At 31.9% G+C, this 16,222-nt stretch overlaps 1 protein-coding gene across 1 annotated transcript in view; it reads left to right on the top strand.

Moving 5' to 3' along the window:
- Positions 1–16,222, top strand: part of LOC134683781 (receptor-type tyrosine-protein phosphatase T-like) — a 61,032-nt gene that overhangs the window by 25,781 nt on the left and 19,029 nt on the right. The window contains exons 7-14 of the mRNA XM_063543123.1: positions 5,648–5,845; positions 6,880–7,014; positions 9,969–10,106; positions 10,641–10,784; positions 11,320–11,454; positions 13,247–13,390; positions 14,263–14,352; positions 15,991–16,102. Of these exons, the coding sequence (XP_063399193.1) occupies positions 5,648–5,845; positions 6,880–7,014; positions 9,969–10,106; positions 10,641–10,784; positions 11,320–11,454; positions 13,247–13,390; positions 14,263–14,352; positions 15,991–16,102 (1,096 nt within the window). The remainder of the gene's footprint in view (positions 1–5,647; positions 5,846–6,879; positions 7,015–9,968; positions 10,107–10,640; positions 10,785–11,319; positions 11,455–13,246; positions 13,391–14,262; positions 14,353–15,990; positions 16,103–16,222) is intronic.

The following is a 16,222-nucleotide window of genomic DNA, read 5'->3' as shown; positions in this document are numbered from 1 at the left end:
AAATATGCTTCTAGGACAATCTGTCAGTGTTTTTTTTTTTTTTGAGAGCCTTATTAAGATGTCAATGGTAGGATATGCATATTGTATAAATGACTTAGGCTAATTTGAGGAGTGGTCGGAGGGGTCCTGATCCCGAAATCACGCGCTTAAAACCATGAAATCCAGAGATGCAGAATTAAGAGAAAAGCATACCCCGAAATCACGAAATCGAAAATATATTCCCGGATCCAGTCAGGATCAATCCCCAAATCCCGCGCTTAAAAACACACGATCCCGTCGCCCCGAAAAATGCTCGCCTACTTTTAATCTCTACCTTACTTTCATTTTTGCCAAACTCACTATTTTCCCTTTCAACAATACATTTTTATGTCCCATTTACGGGCATTATGTTTTCAGGCTAGTCTGTCCGTCCGTCCGTCCATGTATGTCCCGCTTCAGGTTAAAGTTTTTGATCGAGGTAGTTTAAGATGAAGTTAAGCATGTTTTAATTCTTTTAATATATATGCAAGTGGTATGACCCCTTAAGTTATCAGTTCAAAGAAAACAGTAGACAGAATCAGGGCCGACATTCTATACTAACATAGAAAGTCCCAGACAGAATACAGATAGTCTCTATATATTAAAGTAGTATAATCGTAGTTTACTTGTAGATAACGCGAAAAATAATTATCTTCTTTAAGGAGGTATCATAGTTGTGGTTCTTGCGATCTAAACACCGTCATATGAAACGCGAAAAATAATTGTCCTCTCTAAGGAGGTATAATAGTTGTGATTATTGCGATCTAAACACCATGATATTGAGAACGCTCTGAATGGCTATTTTTTTTCTCTATTTTTGTTATCCATCATATATATATGATTGGTTGTACTTGTGTCAAATATTTTACTTATTTTAATTTATATATATACAACTGGTATGACCCCTTGAATAGTAAACATTTCAAAGAAAACAGTAGACAGAATACAGAGAGTCTGTATATTAAAGTATCATAATCGTAGTTTACATATAGATAAACGCGAAAAATAATTATTGTCCTCTATAAGGAGGTAAAATAGTTGTGGTTCATGCGATCTAAGCCCCATGCTATGGAGAACTCTCTGATTGGCTTATTTATTTTTCATATTTAGTTATCTATCATACGATTGGTTGTATTTGTGCATCTTTCAAACCGGAAATCTACTCTATGACTAAAAGTTAGTTCGATGACGGAATCATATCCGGACTCCTTTTTTGTCGATTTTCTCCCAAAATAACTCAATCTGAATAATCATAAAAATGGATGACAAATGCGACTATGCATGTTACCTATAGGACACAGAGGCATGATGATTGATTTATTGTGGAAGGAAGAGAAGCGACACCAAAAATGAGGTCTTCTCGTTTAATAATATAGATATTTCCATAAAAAATTGGATGTGAAATACCTGAACGTATAAAAAGTCTGCATGTTGAGCTATATTTACGTATGATGTCTTTTATACCGATGATAAAATGTAGAAAATGTTTTGACTAGTTTGTGATATCGAAAACCCTGGTGTAATAATTTTTCAGTAATACATAAATTTCTCTCGTTAAAATCTAAAACATTGTTACAAACACGAGCGAATCGTACAAGTTGAGATATATAAACACAGTAAGATGGTGACAAGGGAACGTCACCATCTAAAAACGGATAATAAACGATAGGAAATGAAAAATCATCCCTTTTATCATAAATTTTAGTATTCAGCTTTCCGTTAGTGATATAGATATCAAGATCGAGGAAAGGGCAGTTGTCATTATAAGTATTAGCTTTATTTAAAGTAAGTTCAGCAGGATAATTTCATTAATATACATACTGAAGTTGTCATTATTGAGAGCCAAAATATCATCCAAATATCTAAAAGTATTATTAAATTTGTTTATCAAATGTTGTTTTGATGGGTCTTTGCTTATTTTTGTCATAAATTGTAACTCATAATACAAAAAGAGGTCCGCAATAAGTGGTGCACAGTTAGTCCCCATTGGAATTCCGATAATCTGACGATATACGGAATCCCCAAAGCGAACAAAAATGTTATCTAGTAAAAATTCAAGGGCATATATAGTATCAAAGCATGTCCAATTAACACAGTTTTTTTGTTTATTGCTACTAAAAAATGACCTAAAAGAGTTTGAACATATATATTCACATTCTGATTTTTTGAATGCCCATTTCATTAGGTGTGTGAATTTTTTCTTAATGAGAATGTGAGGCAATGTGGTATACAGGGTAGAAAAATCAAAACTTTGAACAGATTCAAAATCACCAATATGAGCATGCAATTTATCAAGTACTTCCAACGAGTTCTTGACACTCCAAAAGTAATTTATTCCACTATTTTCGAAGGCCTTATTTGAACAATTTATTATAAGGTTTTTAATTGTACCAAGTGTGCTGGTAAGAATAATAGACAATTTAGTAGTTGAACAATGGCTTGAAGACGAAATAAATCTATATTTATAAGGGGTTTTGTGTAGCTTCGGAAGCCAATACATAGTTGGGACTTTCATTGTATTTGGCTCTGCTTGTAAAGCGGTGGCTAAAAGTTTATGTTTGTTACAGATTTCGTTTTCTGAAAATGGAGTCAGTTGGAATGTTGGTGATTTCCTTTTTCAGAACCTCAATGTAAAATGTACGTCAAACAATAATAACATTATTAGCAGCTTTATCGGCCGGGACAAAAACAAATTCCTTGGCTAGTTCTTTTAGTTTATGTTTGATACGAGAAATAGTTTTATTGTGGTTATTGTTAATAGTAAAATGTTCTTTAAAAAGTTGAATACGTATATCAAATATCTTCATTACTGAATTAAAAAAAGAGACCAAAGATTTTTTTGTCAGCTTTTTCCCGTTTTATCCATTTCATACAGTAAGTATGGAGTGAGTCGTGGATGATATTACGACACTCATTCCAATTAATAATTGACGGGGGACGATATTTAGGTCCTTTACTGAGGAATGATTTTAACTCTCGGTCTTGAACGATGTTAAGATCTCCTATTATAACATGGGAAATGGGTCCATAAATATATGCGGAATTACTGCAATTACATGAAGTAGGTGTATTTTCACTGATATTAACATCTTTACACAATTGACTATAATTAAACACAAATTTCCGGGTAGATTTCTTGTAAATATAACAAATAAGAGGTAGCTCAGTATTGTCAAAATAACCAGGAATTTGTTCTTAAACAGAATGGTCGTTAAATATACCGGCAATATTTACAAAATCAAAGCCTTTATTGACATACTTAATTTTAATAAAATGTTTTTTATGATCTTCAGGGCGATCAATTTTGGGAAATAATTTAGAATAACAATATGCCATAATAATTTGAACAATTTCATACTTAGGACTGCTAAATGAAATTGTGTTGCAATCCTCCAAAATTTTATTTAACTTATTAACCGGTAACGAACAGAGTTTTGTTAACAGATAATGTCTGCCGTTGTTTTTTGAAATATAAATTAGGTCCGAAATATTGGTATGATTGGCCCGAAATTGATTGCGATTTGTACTACGACCGTGAGAACGGTTTTTACGAACAGTTTTAGAAACTATATCCAAACTGTTAACGGAATTGGTTCTTGATATATTACCAATTCCCATGAAATTATCATTTAGACCGAGAGGGTAAACTGTCTGTAATTTTTTAATCCAATTTAATTCAATTATTTTCCGTGATCGTACACACTTTGAATACGATTCACCAGGCTGCTTATTTACTACTTCTAAAGGTTGAACTGCTAAATATTTAAAAGGATGGTTGTGTTTCTTAAGGTGTTGGTAAATGATACTTTTGAATTTATTTGGTCTTTTAAAACGATACAGATGTTCTTGAGTGCGTTTAGATAAATATCGTCCAGTTTCTCCTACGTACTGAATACTACACCCCGGTTTGTTTCATGTGAGTAAATAAATAATACTGTTTGTTTTTCAAGTTATATCAGTTTCAAAATTTAAAGAAAATGTGCGACCATTAAAGGTGGACCTTACGGTATTGTTGGTGGAAAGACGGGGACATGTAAGTCATTTTTTGGCATGACACTTATCGATAGAAGGGTAACCACGATTTTTATTGTTAAAAATGTTAGCGATGGTAGTATTTTTAGATAACCGATTTTGAAGATTGAGACGTGTAGATACCCTTTGAACAAGTTTAGTTTTTATTATTTTTCCATTTCTAAGCTTCATAATTGTTTTGTTAGTGAATAACATAATAAAGGAGCAAAAATTGGCGTCCAGAATATGAACCAGCATACAATAATTTAAGTTATGTAAAATTGATAACCTGCTAGAGAAGATTCACGAAAGATTAAAATTCACCCTGAAAAAAAAGATTTTTTTAAATCAGACCCAAAAAAAATACACATTTCAAATAGCCATACATATTACTATTGTGACAATGATTTTTTTTTTGGCACGTCCTTTACAATTAATGAAGCTTCTTGTATGACCTTTAACAATAACATTATTTGTATCTTGTGTCAATTTTGGTATTTTTTTTCCATAATTGTAATTGTTTTTGGCATAACTAACCTCGGCCGCCATCCACGGCCATTTTTTTTTATATTGATGAATTATATATCATAATTAAAATGTTTTGGGTACAACACATTTTGAATCGAAGATGGCAGGAAAGCTCTTATGTCTGTAATTGCACAAAATCATCATAGTTCACAAAATTTCGAAAATGGGCCTTCTATAGGGAATATTATGTACTTTTTTTTAAAAAGAGTTATAAATTTTCATATCATAATATATCTATGTAGTTCTTTTACAACCTTTTAAAAAAGGTATGCTGAAGTCAACTCATTGCTTGTAATGTAAAGTAAAGGTGAGACAAAATCGTAAAGCCACATATGAAATGATGCACTTTTTTAAAATATAGTTGGTCTTAGAAGCTTTTTAATAATTTGGCCTCAATCTTCACTGAACAGAAATAAATCTCACCAAACGCCACTATTGCTGTAAAGCTGGTTTCTTAATAAAATTATTTTTAAATTTCATCCATTGAGCAACGTACGTAATAAATTCTTAAATGATATAATTATCGCTACTGAAATAGATTTTTTTCTATACATACTCGTTTTATGTTTATTTATGAGCACACAATATCCTATATCCTGACAAAACTGTTAACATGTGTGATGGCATTGCAAAATCCGTTCTGCGATTGTTGCTTACGTCTTAAGTTATAGGTATATTAAGAGTAAGGGAGATTTATTCAGAAGTTATAATTAGCTTTGAACTATGCGAATTTCCTTAAATCGGTGATATGTGTCTTTTTAGTTTCATTTGTTTATGTTAGGGACTTGTTTTTTTCTTTTCCATTGAGATAAAAGGTTTATATCTAGTTTTAACAGTTTGTTTGAAATTGATTTTAGCAGCACGATCCTTGAATAAGCGTGTTTAGAGCTCACAAACCTGTTTTAGCATAGACACATTATGTACATTGTACGTATTTGTCCCTATTAAGGAGTCTGCTTTTCAGTGGTTGTCGTTGCAATATTTAGATTTGGTAAATTATAATGTCACCTTAATGCATACGGTTATTACTAATATATCAGTAAGTATATATTGTGAAACTTAAATGAAACATTTGTACCTTCTATTGTAGATGGTACAACAACAGAGGGTCATCACACTATTTACGCTTCAAATACTAGCAATACCTGGACTAGTGGAACAGTTTTATACAATGGTACACATCTGCCTCATGAAATCAACGTTAACGCCGTTTTTATGGTCTTAACCTATGTACCTCCAGTGCACAGTCCAGTTATAGAACTTGAGCTATGTGAAATAGGGATTATAGGTGCGTGTTTCTACATCTAATTTATAAAAGAAACAAAACACAATGCTTTGAGACGGTTTTATATTCACTGTTAAAACATTTATGAAGTCTTCATTTTTTCTTTCGAAAACACTTTTGACTAGCTTTCAGACCACTTTTATATTTTTCACTTATCTAGTAAATTTTAATTAAAAACAAACTAGTGCAATTTCAAGTTATGTCTCCTGTTGCGGCAACGATGCTTCTAAAATTTGGGCTACATGAAATCCTTATGTCAACACGACTGTGAAGGTTTCTTCCAAAAGTTGCACGTTTTGGTGTTTCGGTTCTGACATCCCTATGTTAGGTTAATAAACTCATCATAGATTCCAGGACTAAATTTTGTATTTACCCCAGACGCGTGTTTCGTCTACAAAAGACTCATTAGTGATACTCGAATCTCTTCTCAAGAATTTGTGAATCCACCTGAATGAATCAAATATGCCCCATTTATTTAACACAAAATTATGAGACAAAGGAATTTCTGTCTTCATCCGTGTTCGTTATGAATGAATTTAAATAGGCGACATTACAACGTGCTCGCGGAAGAAGAACCTATCAAGCCGCCTTTATGTGTTTGTAGGTTAAATATTCAGTGAAAATCTCTAATCATCGTTCCCTGGCTCACTTGATATCCAAGCTTAGCATTATAAACCTCAACCGTATACGATGTCAATGTTCAATGTACATGTGTAGGGACAGTGTTATTTACTGATATTCAGCTCGAATATTATCTTTCTCTGGTAGGTCCTTCGTTGATTCATGTTGGTAAGGTCGGCCTCAAGAGATGAGGTCTCAATATTTTTTTTATATGGAATGAGTAATTGATAAAAAAACTAAAAAAGAATCAATTATAATGATTCGATCGTCACTGATGAAAATTTTGTAGAAGAAACGCGCGTTTGGCGTAAACACACAATTTAATCCTGGTATATATGAAGAGTTTATTTATGATGTGATATACACTGATTAATCAATGTGGTTACAGAATTATTTCGACTACATTTCTTTTATAGGTTGTCCCCCGACACACTATGGACCTTTATGTAATACAACGTGCCCACACAACTGTAATGGACCATGTGACCTTGAAAGTGGAATTTGTATACTTGGTTGTATGAATGGATGGGCTGGCGATAGATGTGAAGATGGTAAAACAAGTTTATTCTATGAATTGGAAACGTTAAAAAGGTTTCATAAAACTATTGAATTGTATAGTGTTTTATTCTGTTACCATTGAAATAAAAGGGATTACAGAAAATTATGTTAAACTAATGATAAATGTTGAATACATTCATAAAAATTATGACACAAAAAAAACTACGATTTTGTCAAGCTCTAGCTCATTAAATGCAAATTGGATCTTTCCATATGAGTTCACATACATATAGTCAAATATGAGACTCGATTTTGATCTTTATAAATTCTTGTTTATTTATTGTTACGAGTTTACGCTGTATATTTTGGAATAACAAATAGGGTTTAAACAAATTTCTATTTATTGTTTTTGTAGTGTATTATCACAGGCACTTGTTTTAGAAATTTTTGTCCCTATATACCTCAATATAACACAAGGTACTTAACTAAATGTTTTGAAAAATGACACCCATTCCTGAATTCACGTTATTTTTGTATTTCTCGGTTATCAAACCTACTTTAACTTAATATGCCGTAAATCTAAATTGATTTATCTATACAATGGTATATGACTCGACTATCATTGTTGTAGGGATCATAAGAAGCAGGCCTCAGAAGTCGGTCAACGGGATGATTGTTTACATTCGTCTCAAGCTTTGGCAACACCCAGTCCGCATGTAATTTTATACTGGTTTCTCATTTGTCAATCGTCTGGCTAAAAATAAATGTGGGATATTTTGGTCCATTTATAACTCTAAATTAGTGTTGTTGTGGACAAGTGTGATTCATAACAAAATGAATGTCACATAATCTGTAAAGAATTTACAATAAAGATAATAATTTATAGTCAGAGGGAAGCTGACAGTTTTTATTTTAATATTTTTTATAATAATTCAATCACTGCGGGCTGTGTGTTGCCAAAGCTTGAGACGAATGTAAAAAATCATCCCGTTGACCGACTTTTGAGGCCTGCTACTAATGATTAGTCGTGTCATATACCATTGTATAGATAAATCAATTTAGATGTATGGCATATTAAGTTTAAGTAGGTTTGACAACCGAGAAATAAAAAAAATAACGTGAATTCGGGACTGGGTGTCATTTTTCAAAAAAAATAGTTAAGTACCTTGTGTTATATTAAGGCATATAGGTTTTTTTTTCTGAGACAAGTGCCTGTGTTTATTATAGGTCTCAATGTTGTCAACCAACATCTCCATGTATTCATATTTTCCATTATTATTTTTTTTGCTGAAGTCTTTCATCAACGATTAATTTTGCTTTTTATTATATAAAAATGAGTGTTTTAAAATTGCCAAATCTCAAAAATACTGAACTCCGAGGAAAATCTGATCGGAAAGTCCATAATTACATGGCAAAATCAAATGACAAAACACATCAATAAAGCATGGACAAGACCTATAACAATGTATCATATTCCTGACTTGGTACAGGCATTTTCAACATAAACAACTTGTGCAAACATGTCCTTAAAGGGCAATAACTCTTTAAATTGACACTTTTATTCATATCAAAAACTGTTTTTAAGGATCATACTTTGCTGAACATTTTTGTTCTTTACAGTTTATCCCTCATTCCTTATCACTTAAGTTTTTAAGATATATGCCAAACGCTGCATTTTATTCCTATATTTTATTTTTAGTCATGCGGCCATGTTTGGTGATTGATAAAAAAAAAAATCCTAAATAAACATTCGTTTAAAATTAAGAAGTATTAGACACAATAGTTTCAATACGAAGATCAGTGTGTACAATTGTAAAATTTAGGGCAATTATTGCTGTTTACAGTTTCTTTCTATCAGATTATGCCCAAAAACTACAAATTTCCTAAAACCTACCAATTTAGTGGCAGCAATCTTTTAAAGTCATTAGAAACCTCAAATTATAAAAAAAATATACATATATTTTTTATAACTAAATGGATAGTTTTCACTATACAACTTATGTACATATACTTTTTTCTGAGGAAAATTCTTTAATTTGCCTACATTTAGGTGAAGTTTACCTATTTTTAATTGCTTGCTTTCAGGAAGCAATTCGCCGACATATTTTCCGTATGCATAGTGACCAGAGCGTAACCCTCCTCGTAAACATTCGGTGGTCGCAATACGCATGGATCTGTCATTGAAATAAAAATATATCTGATTAAACATGTTAAGCACGTGCTCAATACCCATGCTTTTTGTGATTTGTTTCCTATAAGGTGACAATCGGTAAAACTCGGCTTCAAAACACGTCATTTTCTACATTTGAAAATGCCTGTACCAAGTCAGGAATATGACAGTTCTTGTCCATTCGTTTTTGATGCGTTTTGTTTTTTGATTTTGCCATGTGATTATGGACTTTCCAAATTGATTTTCCTCTGAGTTCAGTATTTTTGTGATTTTACTTTTTAATGAGCAGCCATATTTGCTAAATCATAACAAACAGAGAAAAATAATTGACGATTATATGATATATTTGCGAAAATGATAATGATAAAATTGTGTACAAATGACTAAGTTAATGATATATACATGCATTGGTTCAAGAATTGCATAAATCATTGTTCACCACTCACTCGTTTCATATGACTTTAAAGAGATCTCAAACTACTTTAGAAGTTGGATTTCTTACATTTGCGGAATACCTTAGTTTAATACTACCAGTTTCATTAACGTTTGCGTTACTTAATCTTTAGCTGTCAACATTTAAAGTCAGCTGTTAACTGTCCGTTTCTATTATGTCTTCTCGGATATTTTCATTTGAAGTAATAAGAATGTTGGCGACAAAGGCACATTTGTCGCAAGCTGTATTTATAGTTTAGGGGATTAATTTTTTTCTCCTATAAACAGTGGCGAATTCAGAGGGGGCGTAGAGGGTGTACTTTAAAACTTCGCCCCCTTTTCCCAATTCCTGGATCCGCCCCTGTACAACATATGAATTTTTATGTAGTATATTTTATCTTACAGAATGCAATGAGGGTTCATATGGCAAAGATTGTTTAGAAAAGTGTTCAGAAAATTGTTGGGATACTAAATGCAATCACGTTACAGGCAAATGCATTGCTGGATGCAAGGATGGATGGCAGGGATTCAATTGTTCACTGAGTATGTTCTTTTTTTCAAAGAAACAATCTAATTAGTTATCTTTTATTCTATGACAAACAGAAGGTATTTCTAGAGATTAAGGAGTAACATATTTATCTGTGCGTTTGTCTTTCAATTTATAACTTCCCACACTGTTCAATTACACTTTCAATCAAATGGTTTATTCTCTAACTACCTTCACATGTCTAGTTAATAACTGTTTCAATAGTATAATTAGTTATCACTGGTACCAGCATTATAATTTAATACACCAGACGCGCGTTTTGTCTACATAAGACTCATCAGTGACGCTCAGATCAAAATAGTTAAACATCGTGTAAAGAAAAACAAGTACAAAGTTGTACAAGCGATTCAATTTTCTTACTTTCTTTAAAAAAAATACAAAAAATACAAAACGTTAATGTTACACCCTAATACAAATCTCGACCGCAGAAATGTATCTTATAAGTACATATAATTCATTTGTCAGAATGTAGTGTCCTGTTATATATTTAATATCTATTTTGATGTGAAAATGTGTATAAATATTCTCAGCGTGTCCTGATGGTCAATTTGGGAGAAACTGTTCTGGATTTTGTGAGGGATGTGTATCAAGTATGTGTCATCATGTTAGTGGGTTGTGTGATAACACCACTAGCTGTAATCCTGGTTATGAACACAACGAAAAATGCGACTTACGTAAGTGTAGTTTAGTATATCAAAACTGTGACAATTTTTTAAAGAACAATTTATAATTGTAAATCGAAGACATCTTACAATTTGAAAAAAATGGAAATACAGCTGCAGTGTGCGATATGCTTTTAATTACTTTTAAACTCCTAATGATTTTGGTATAGTTCGCCATGAATATAGGCATCCTTATTTTCTGAATGAGCGTAGACATTAGATTGGGAACGGATGCTGATTTGGTTCAAAGACGATCCAAACTAAAAGAACCATATAATAATCTACCATTGGTACGGGTATGACAAACAACAAGCTGCTATCGGATCGTTTTGAAGTCAGTGGTACAGGATATGTCTAAACCAGTGGTGCAAAGATCACTCGGTTAAACTATCAAACGTGGTAAACCATCACAACAAGAGACAGTCTCTGTTGGTTTTTGCTACAATCAGTCGATTAAAACTAGTAATATGATTGTGATGTACAAAGAGAAAGTCATAATAATATAATTTTTAATTTTCAATTGAAACTACTCTTTATTTTGCCCCAGCCTGCGACGATGGAGATTTTGGTATTGGTTGTGTCAATAAATGTTACTGTCTTACTGCAACTTGCAGCAAGGCAGATGGAAAATGTCCACCTGGAGGCTGTGATGCGGGTTACCATGGTCAATCATGTAACCAAGGTAAGAAACATCTAATATAGAAAAAAATACTCAGATTTTCTACATATGCATGAACAACTCTTTTGAAAGTGTAAAAGTCAGGCAACATGCCATGGGTCATAAATAAACATTTTTGGTAAACGCAAAACCATTTAGTATCAACATTTGGACAACGCAGATCAGATATGACTATCTTTGTTTTTGTTATTTTCAATCCAAAAATACAGAATTGACTTATTCCTCTGCTTTGAATCATGCATTTCAACATTCACACGAAAAAGTTGAAACGTTGTTGTTGCATAATGATTTTGAAACAAATATATGAGTTATTATCATGATTTCATGTAGGTTCCAATCGAATATTTTAACACATATCAGCAAATTAACGTTATCAGTCTGAATAACGATATATGGTACTTTAAAACACCTCAACCCTTCATGTCAGTCATATAAACAATCTTCACTCCATATATATGTTGTTAAAATGATCAAACTTTTGTAATGCTTTGCAATACACACTTTAAAAGTGAGAGTTAAGTTTCCTTCAATCTTAACTTCTCTTAAACTTTTTGATGACGAGAAATTGATGTTTACGATCGATATAAACTTATATATTTCGAACAAAATGTTACCCCGGTTAAAGTCGAGGATCATTTTAGAACAAAAAAGAATGGTAATAAATCAAAATGTGTTTGCTTAGATGTTTTTTTGTTTTATTTTCTCTGTGTAAGTTGTGAAGTTTGCCGTGTGCTGATCTGAACTAGACCATGTTATTTCCAACTAATTGTATTAGTTTGTGTTTGTAATGAATGTATTATGCTGTTATAATACTGTCCTATTAGAGAGAAGGGCTAGGCACACATACACGCTCATCTTCCATCACGCCACATTCTATATGTACCTGTTCCAAGTCATAAACCTGTTTTTTAAAGTTGTTATTTGCTTTCGGTCTTCATAGTCGTATATGTTTTGTTGAATGTTTTGTGAGAGATCCGGCCATTGTTTTCTTTCGTTTGAGTTTTCCCTACTTGGCCATATTGAGGTCTTATATAGTTTACTATGCGGTATGGGATGATCTCAATTTTAAGGTCGTTCAATGATCTATCGTTGCTTAAATCTGATTCATTTAACCCTTTTGGAACGTTCTCTGGTGGCACTCATAGCATATATTCTAAATTTTGTATTATAATATATAATTTACACTTCGACATCAGTGTATTTTTTTTACGGTTTTTGATAAGCAAAATGAGTCTTGATTATATCACGGAAACGCATTGCAGTTAAAGTTTTCAACATTGCATTTCCATTGGCAATGCATACACCAATTAAAATATGTTTCAATGGATTAAATGGTTAAATGTCACAATGTTCTTTCTTTTTAACTCCGACATATTTAACAATGATAACTTAGCGCCTTCTCCAAAAGTCATTTCGCCTAGGATTTATATGTTTAAGAATGTATTCTTTAACAAACCAAACACTGGACAATGTTTGTTGTTTTATAACAAGATAGCCATTTGTGTCTGATATATTATTGCGTGAATTAATTCTTCTTTTCTGTGATAAGTAAACCCAATCAATGCTGAGGCTTACTTTTATTAACATTTTGTATAGCTTCCCAAGAGGTAAAAACAGTTTTAATATCGTGCACTCTATAGAAACCACGACTTTGGTCGGCTTGATCTTTATTTGTAGTGTTGTGTTAAAATAAGAACATTTTAGATTTTCAAATAACATGTATCTGACGGAACAGTCAGTGTTAATAATGTTATAATATTAAAATGTCACATTATTTTTCGACGCTAAATTTCAGAGTGTAAGAGTGGTACATTTGGTCAAAATTGTATCAATAACTGTGGCGGGTGCATATCTTCTATGTGTGGCTCTATTGATGGATTATGTATAAATACAACTGGATGCGAACCTGGTTATCTTTACGACAAATACTGCAACAAAAGTACGTAAAACATTGCATATAATTCTTTCATTATAATTTCATTTAAGTCAACTCGCCATCTTATCATCGGCTGATCAATGTAGTTCCATGAATATGTTTTAACTATCGTACCCAAATTCTTGTCCTCTTTAACTCGATTACCACAGCTCTCAATTTGTACTCACTTTGAACAATACGACGAATGATTTGACTATGTACATCATAGATTTCCGGTACACTTTGAAAAACAATATTGAATTGATTTTCTTCTTACCCCTGCAGGGATATGTCGTTTTTGTCCTTATATTATGCACCTCAGTTTAACAAATACAAATATATTACGTCAGATCCATAATTCGTATTCGTTTTATTTAAATTTGACTGAAACTGGCAACTAACGGTAACTGGTCGTCGACCAGTATGCGTTTCCAACGAGATTTTATGAATGTTACTGATGATGATTGTCAGTATTCTGTTTGGTATATGTATGTACTTTTTCAACATCTCAAAACAATAGAACATTTACAATTGTATAGCGTGACCAGTTATTTAAATGTGGATATATTTTATAATTCTAAGAAATTAACTTTGTATACTTGTTATTAAAGAGTAACATTTAGTGGAAAAGCTAGAATAAAATACTTGTCATACACATTTAGGATGCGGATAGTACAATCATGACAAATAATGGAAAACATACTTATTCTCTTTTTATACATGTTATAACCACTGTTTTTTTACTGTTAAATTAAAACGTTTCAAGTAAAAACTAATCTTGATATCACGTGGGCATACAGGCATTCATTTTTTGATACGTTTTTATCCTTTGTTGATAATCAAGAGTATAAATACTTTATTGGCATATATAAATGTTTGTTATGTTATTTTACTAGCCTGTGACGATGGATATTTTGGTAAGAACTGCACAGGAAAGTGTAATTGTTTGACTGGAACATGCGACATTTCTACTGGAATATGTGAAGGTAAGAAAGTTATTTCAATTTAATGAGATTTTTATCAAGACAGATACAAAAACATGTACATGTTTGTTTCATTATTTGAATAGCCTGTGACGATGGATATTTTGGTAAGAACTGCACAGAAAAGTGTAAGTGTTTGACTGAAACTTGCGACAATTCTACTGGAATATGTGGAGGTAAGAAATTTATTTCAATTTAATGAGATTTTAACAAGACTGATATGTTTCGTGTTGTTTTAATATAATAATTATAGCATTGATATACAAATATTAATGAACATTATATATTTAACAAGAATAAAATAGCAATAGTGTAGCTATGCAAATAATGCTGGTTATTTTTGTTCATAAACTTTAAATGGTAGTACATGCCCAGCTTTTAAATGTTTTGTCTTCCAAGTTCGTAAAAATGGCATACACTTGTCGAGAGCACCCTTCAGACGAAACAACTTTGTTTACGAGTGTGAATGTTCCTTTTGTATCTTTCGCCTTTGTACGCAATATTAAACAGACATATCTACAGTTTTCAGTCGATGAGAAATATAAACATAAATTATTAAACATCAAATGATCCAATGGAATTGACTGGACGGTGGGTGATTGTTAAAATTGACAAAAAATACACACAAAATGTCAAATCATGACAAATATATAAATATATTAAGTTCATATGTCGTCAAATACCGGTTAGACACGTTGTCCTTGATTGTTGAATCGCATATCAAATATCTGCAGGTTAAATGATAAACTAGGACACAGAATTGCCAATCAGATTTAACTCCTAGCTGCATAATGAGGTTCTTAAAATCATGAAACAGACTATTTTCATAAACAATGGTTTGATCAAGACTAGGATAGAGTCAAAGACCCCCAATACTCTAGCTAGTACTTGGATCTTAGAGAACGTTATCTTACGTATTATACAAAAGAAGAAAGTACAATAAGTAAACTTTGATAAAATAAAAATAATTATAAAACTTGTCAACTAACATACGTTAACATACGTTAAATAATTGTTACTAATATATTCGTTTGAAAAATAAATATGATTGTTCATAACCGATACGTCATGATTTTAAATTCTGATCTACATATTTGCATTAGTATTTAATACCTCTTGTATGAAACTTTAAAATTAACGTACTACAAGCAGCCTCAAATTGAAATCCTATTAATTATGTAAATATATAACTGGGAATTTTTGAAAATTTGTTTGTGAGTATATCACCTTTAAAGCTTTAAATTGCCATTGAAGCCTTTGACAATAATACTTGATTTTGATAGGTTGAAGATCTTGAGCGACATTCAGTGAATTGGCTATCTAGGTTTTCTATGTAATGACGTAAAGATAATCATATAGTATAGATATAAGAAGATGTGATAAAAGTGCCAATAAGACAATTAACCATCTAAGTTACAATTTAAAAAACATTATTGGTCAAGGTATGGCTTCAACACGGAGCCTTGGCTCATACCGAACAGTTAGCTATAAAGGACCTCATAAATTACAAGACGATAAGTGTAAAAACATTCAAAAGGAAAAACCAACGGTCTTATTTAAATAGGGAGTGTTGCGTTTGTCAAAACTTGTGACTATATATCTTTTTTGTAGTGAAGAAAATATATTGATTTATTATTTCAGATGGATCTGAGTTACGAGGTGAAGAGCCGCCTAACACAGCTGCTATAGGTGGAGGTGTTTCTGCGGTAATATTAGTTGTGATCTTATTGGTGGTAGTATTTATAGTTTACAAGTAAGTTTTGATAATAATTAAATCTTTCGTTTGAAGTGTTCATCCTCGGGGTTCATTTTTTTTTTGGTTTTTGTTGTTAGTTTCCTTCATACTAGTTTGATTATGTCGTAGTTTACTGTT

This window comes from Mytilus trossulus, chromosome 1, assembly GCF_036588685.1.
Source record: "Mytilus trossulus isolate FHL-02 chromosome 1, PNRI_Mtr1.1.1.hap1, whole genome shotgun sequence".
Lineage (NCBI taxonomy): Eukaryota > Metazoa > Mollusca > Bivalvia > Mytilida > Mytilidae > Mytilus > Mytilus trossulus.
Note: the sequence above shows the minus strand (reverse complement) of the source record. Positions and strands in the feature narration are given on the sequence as shown.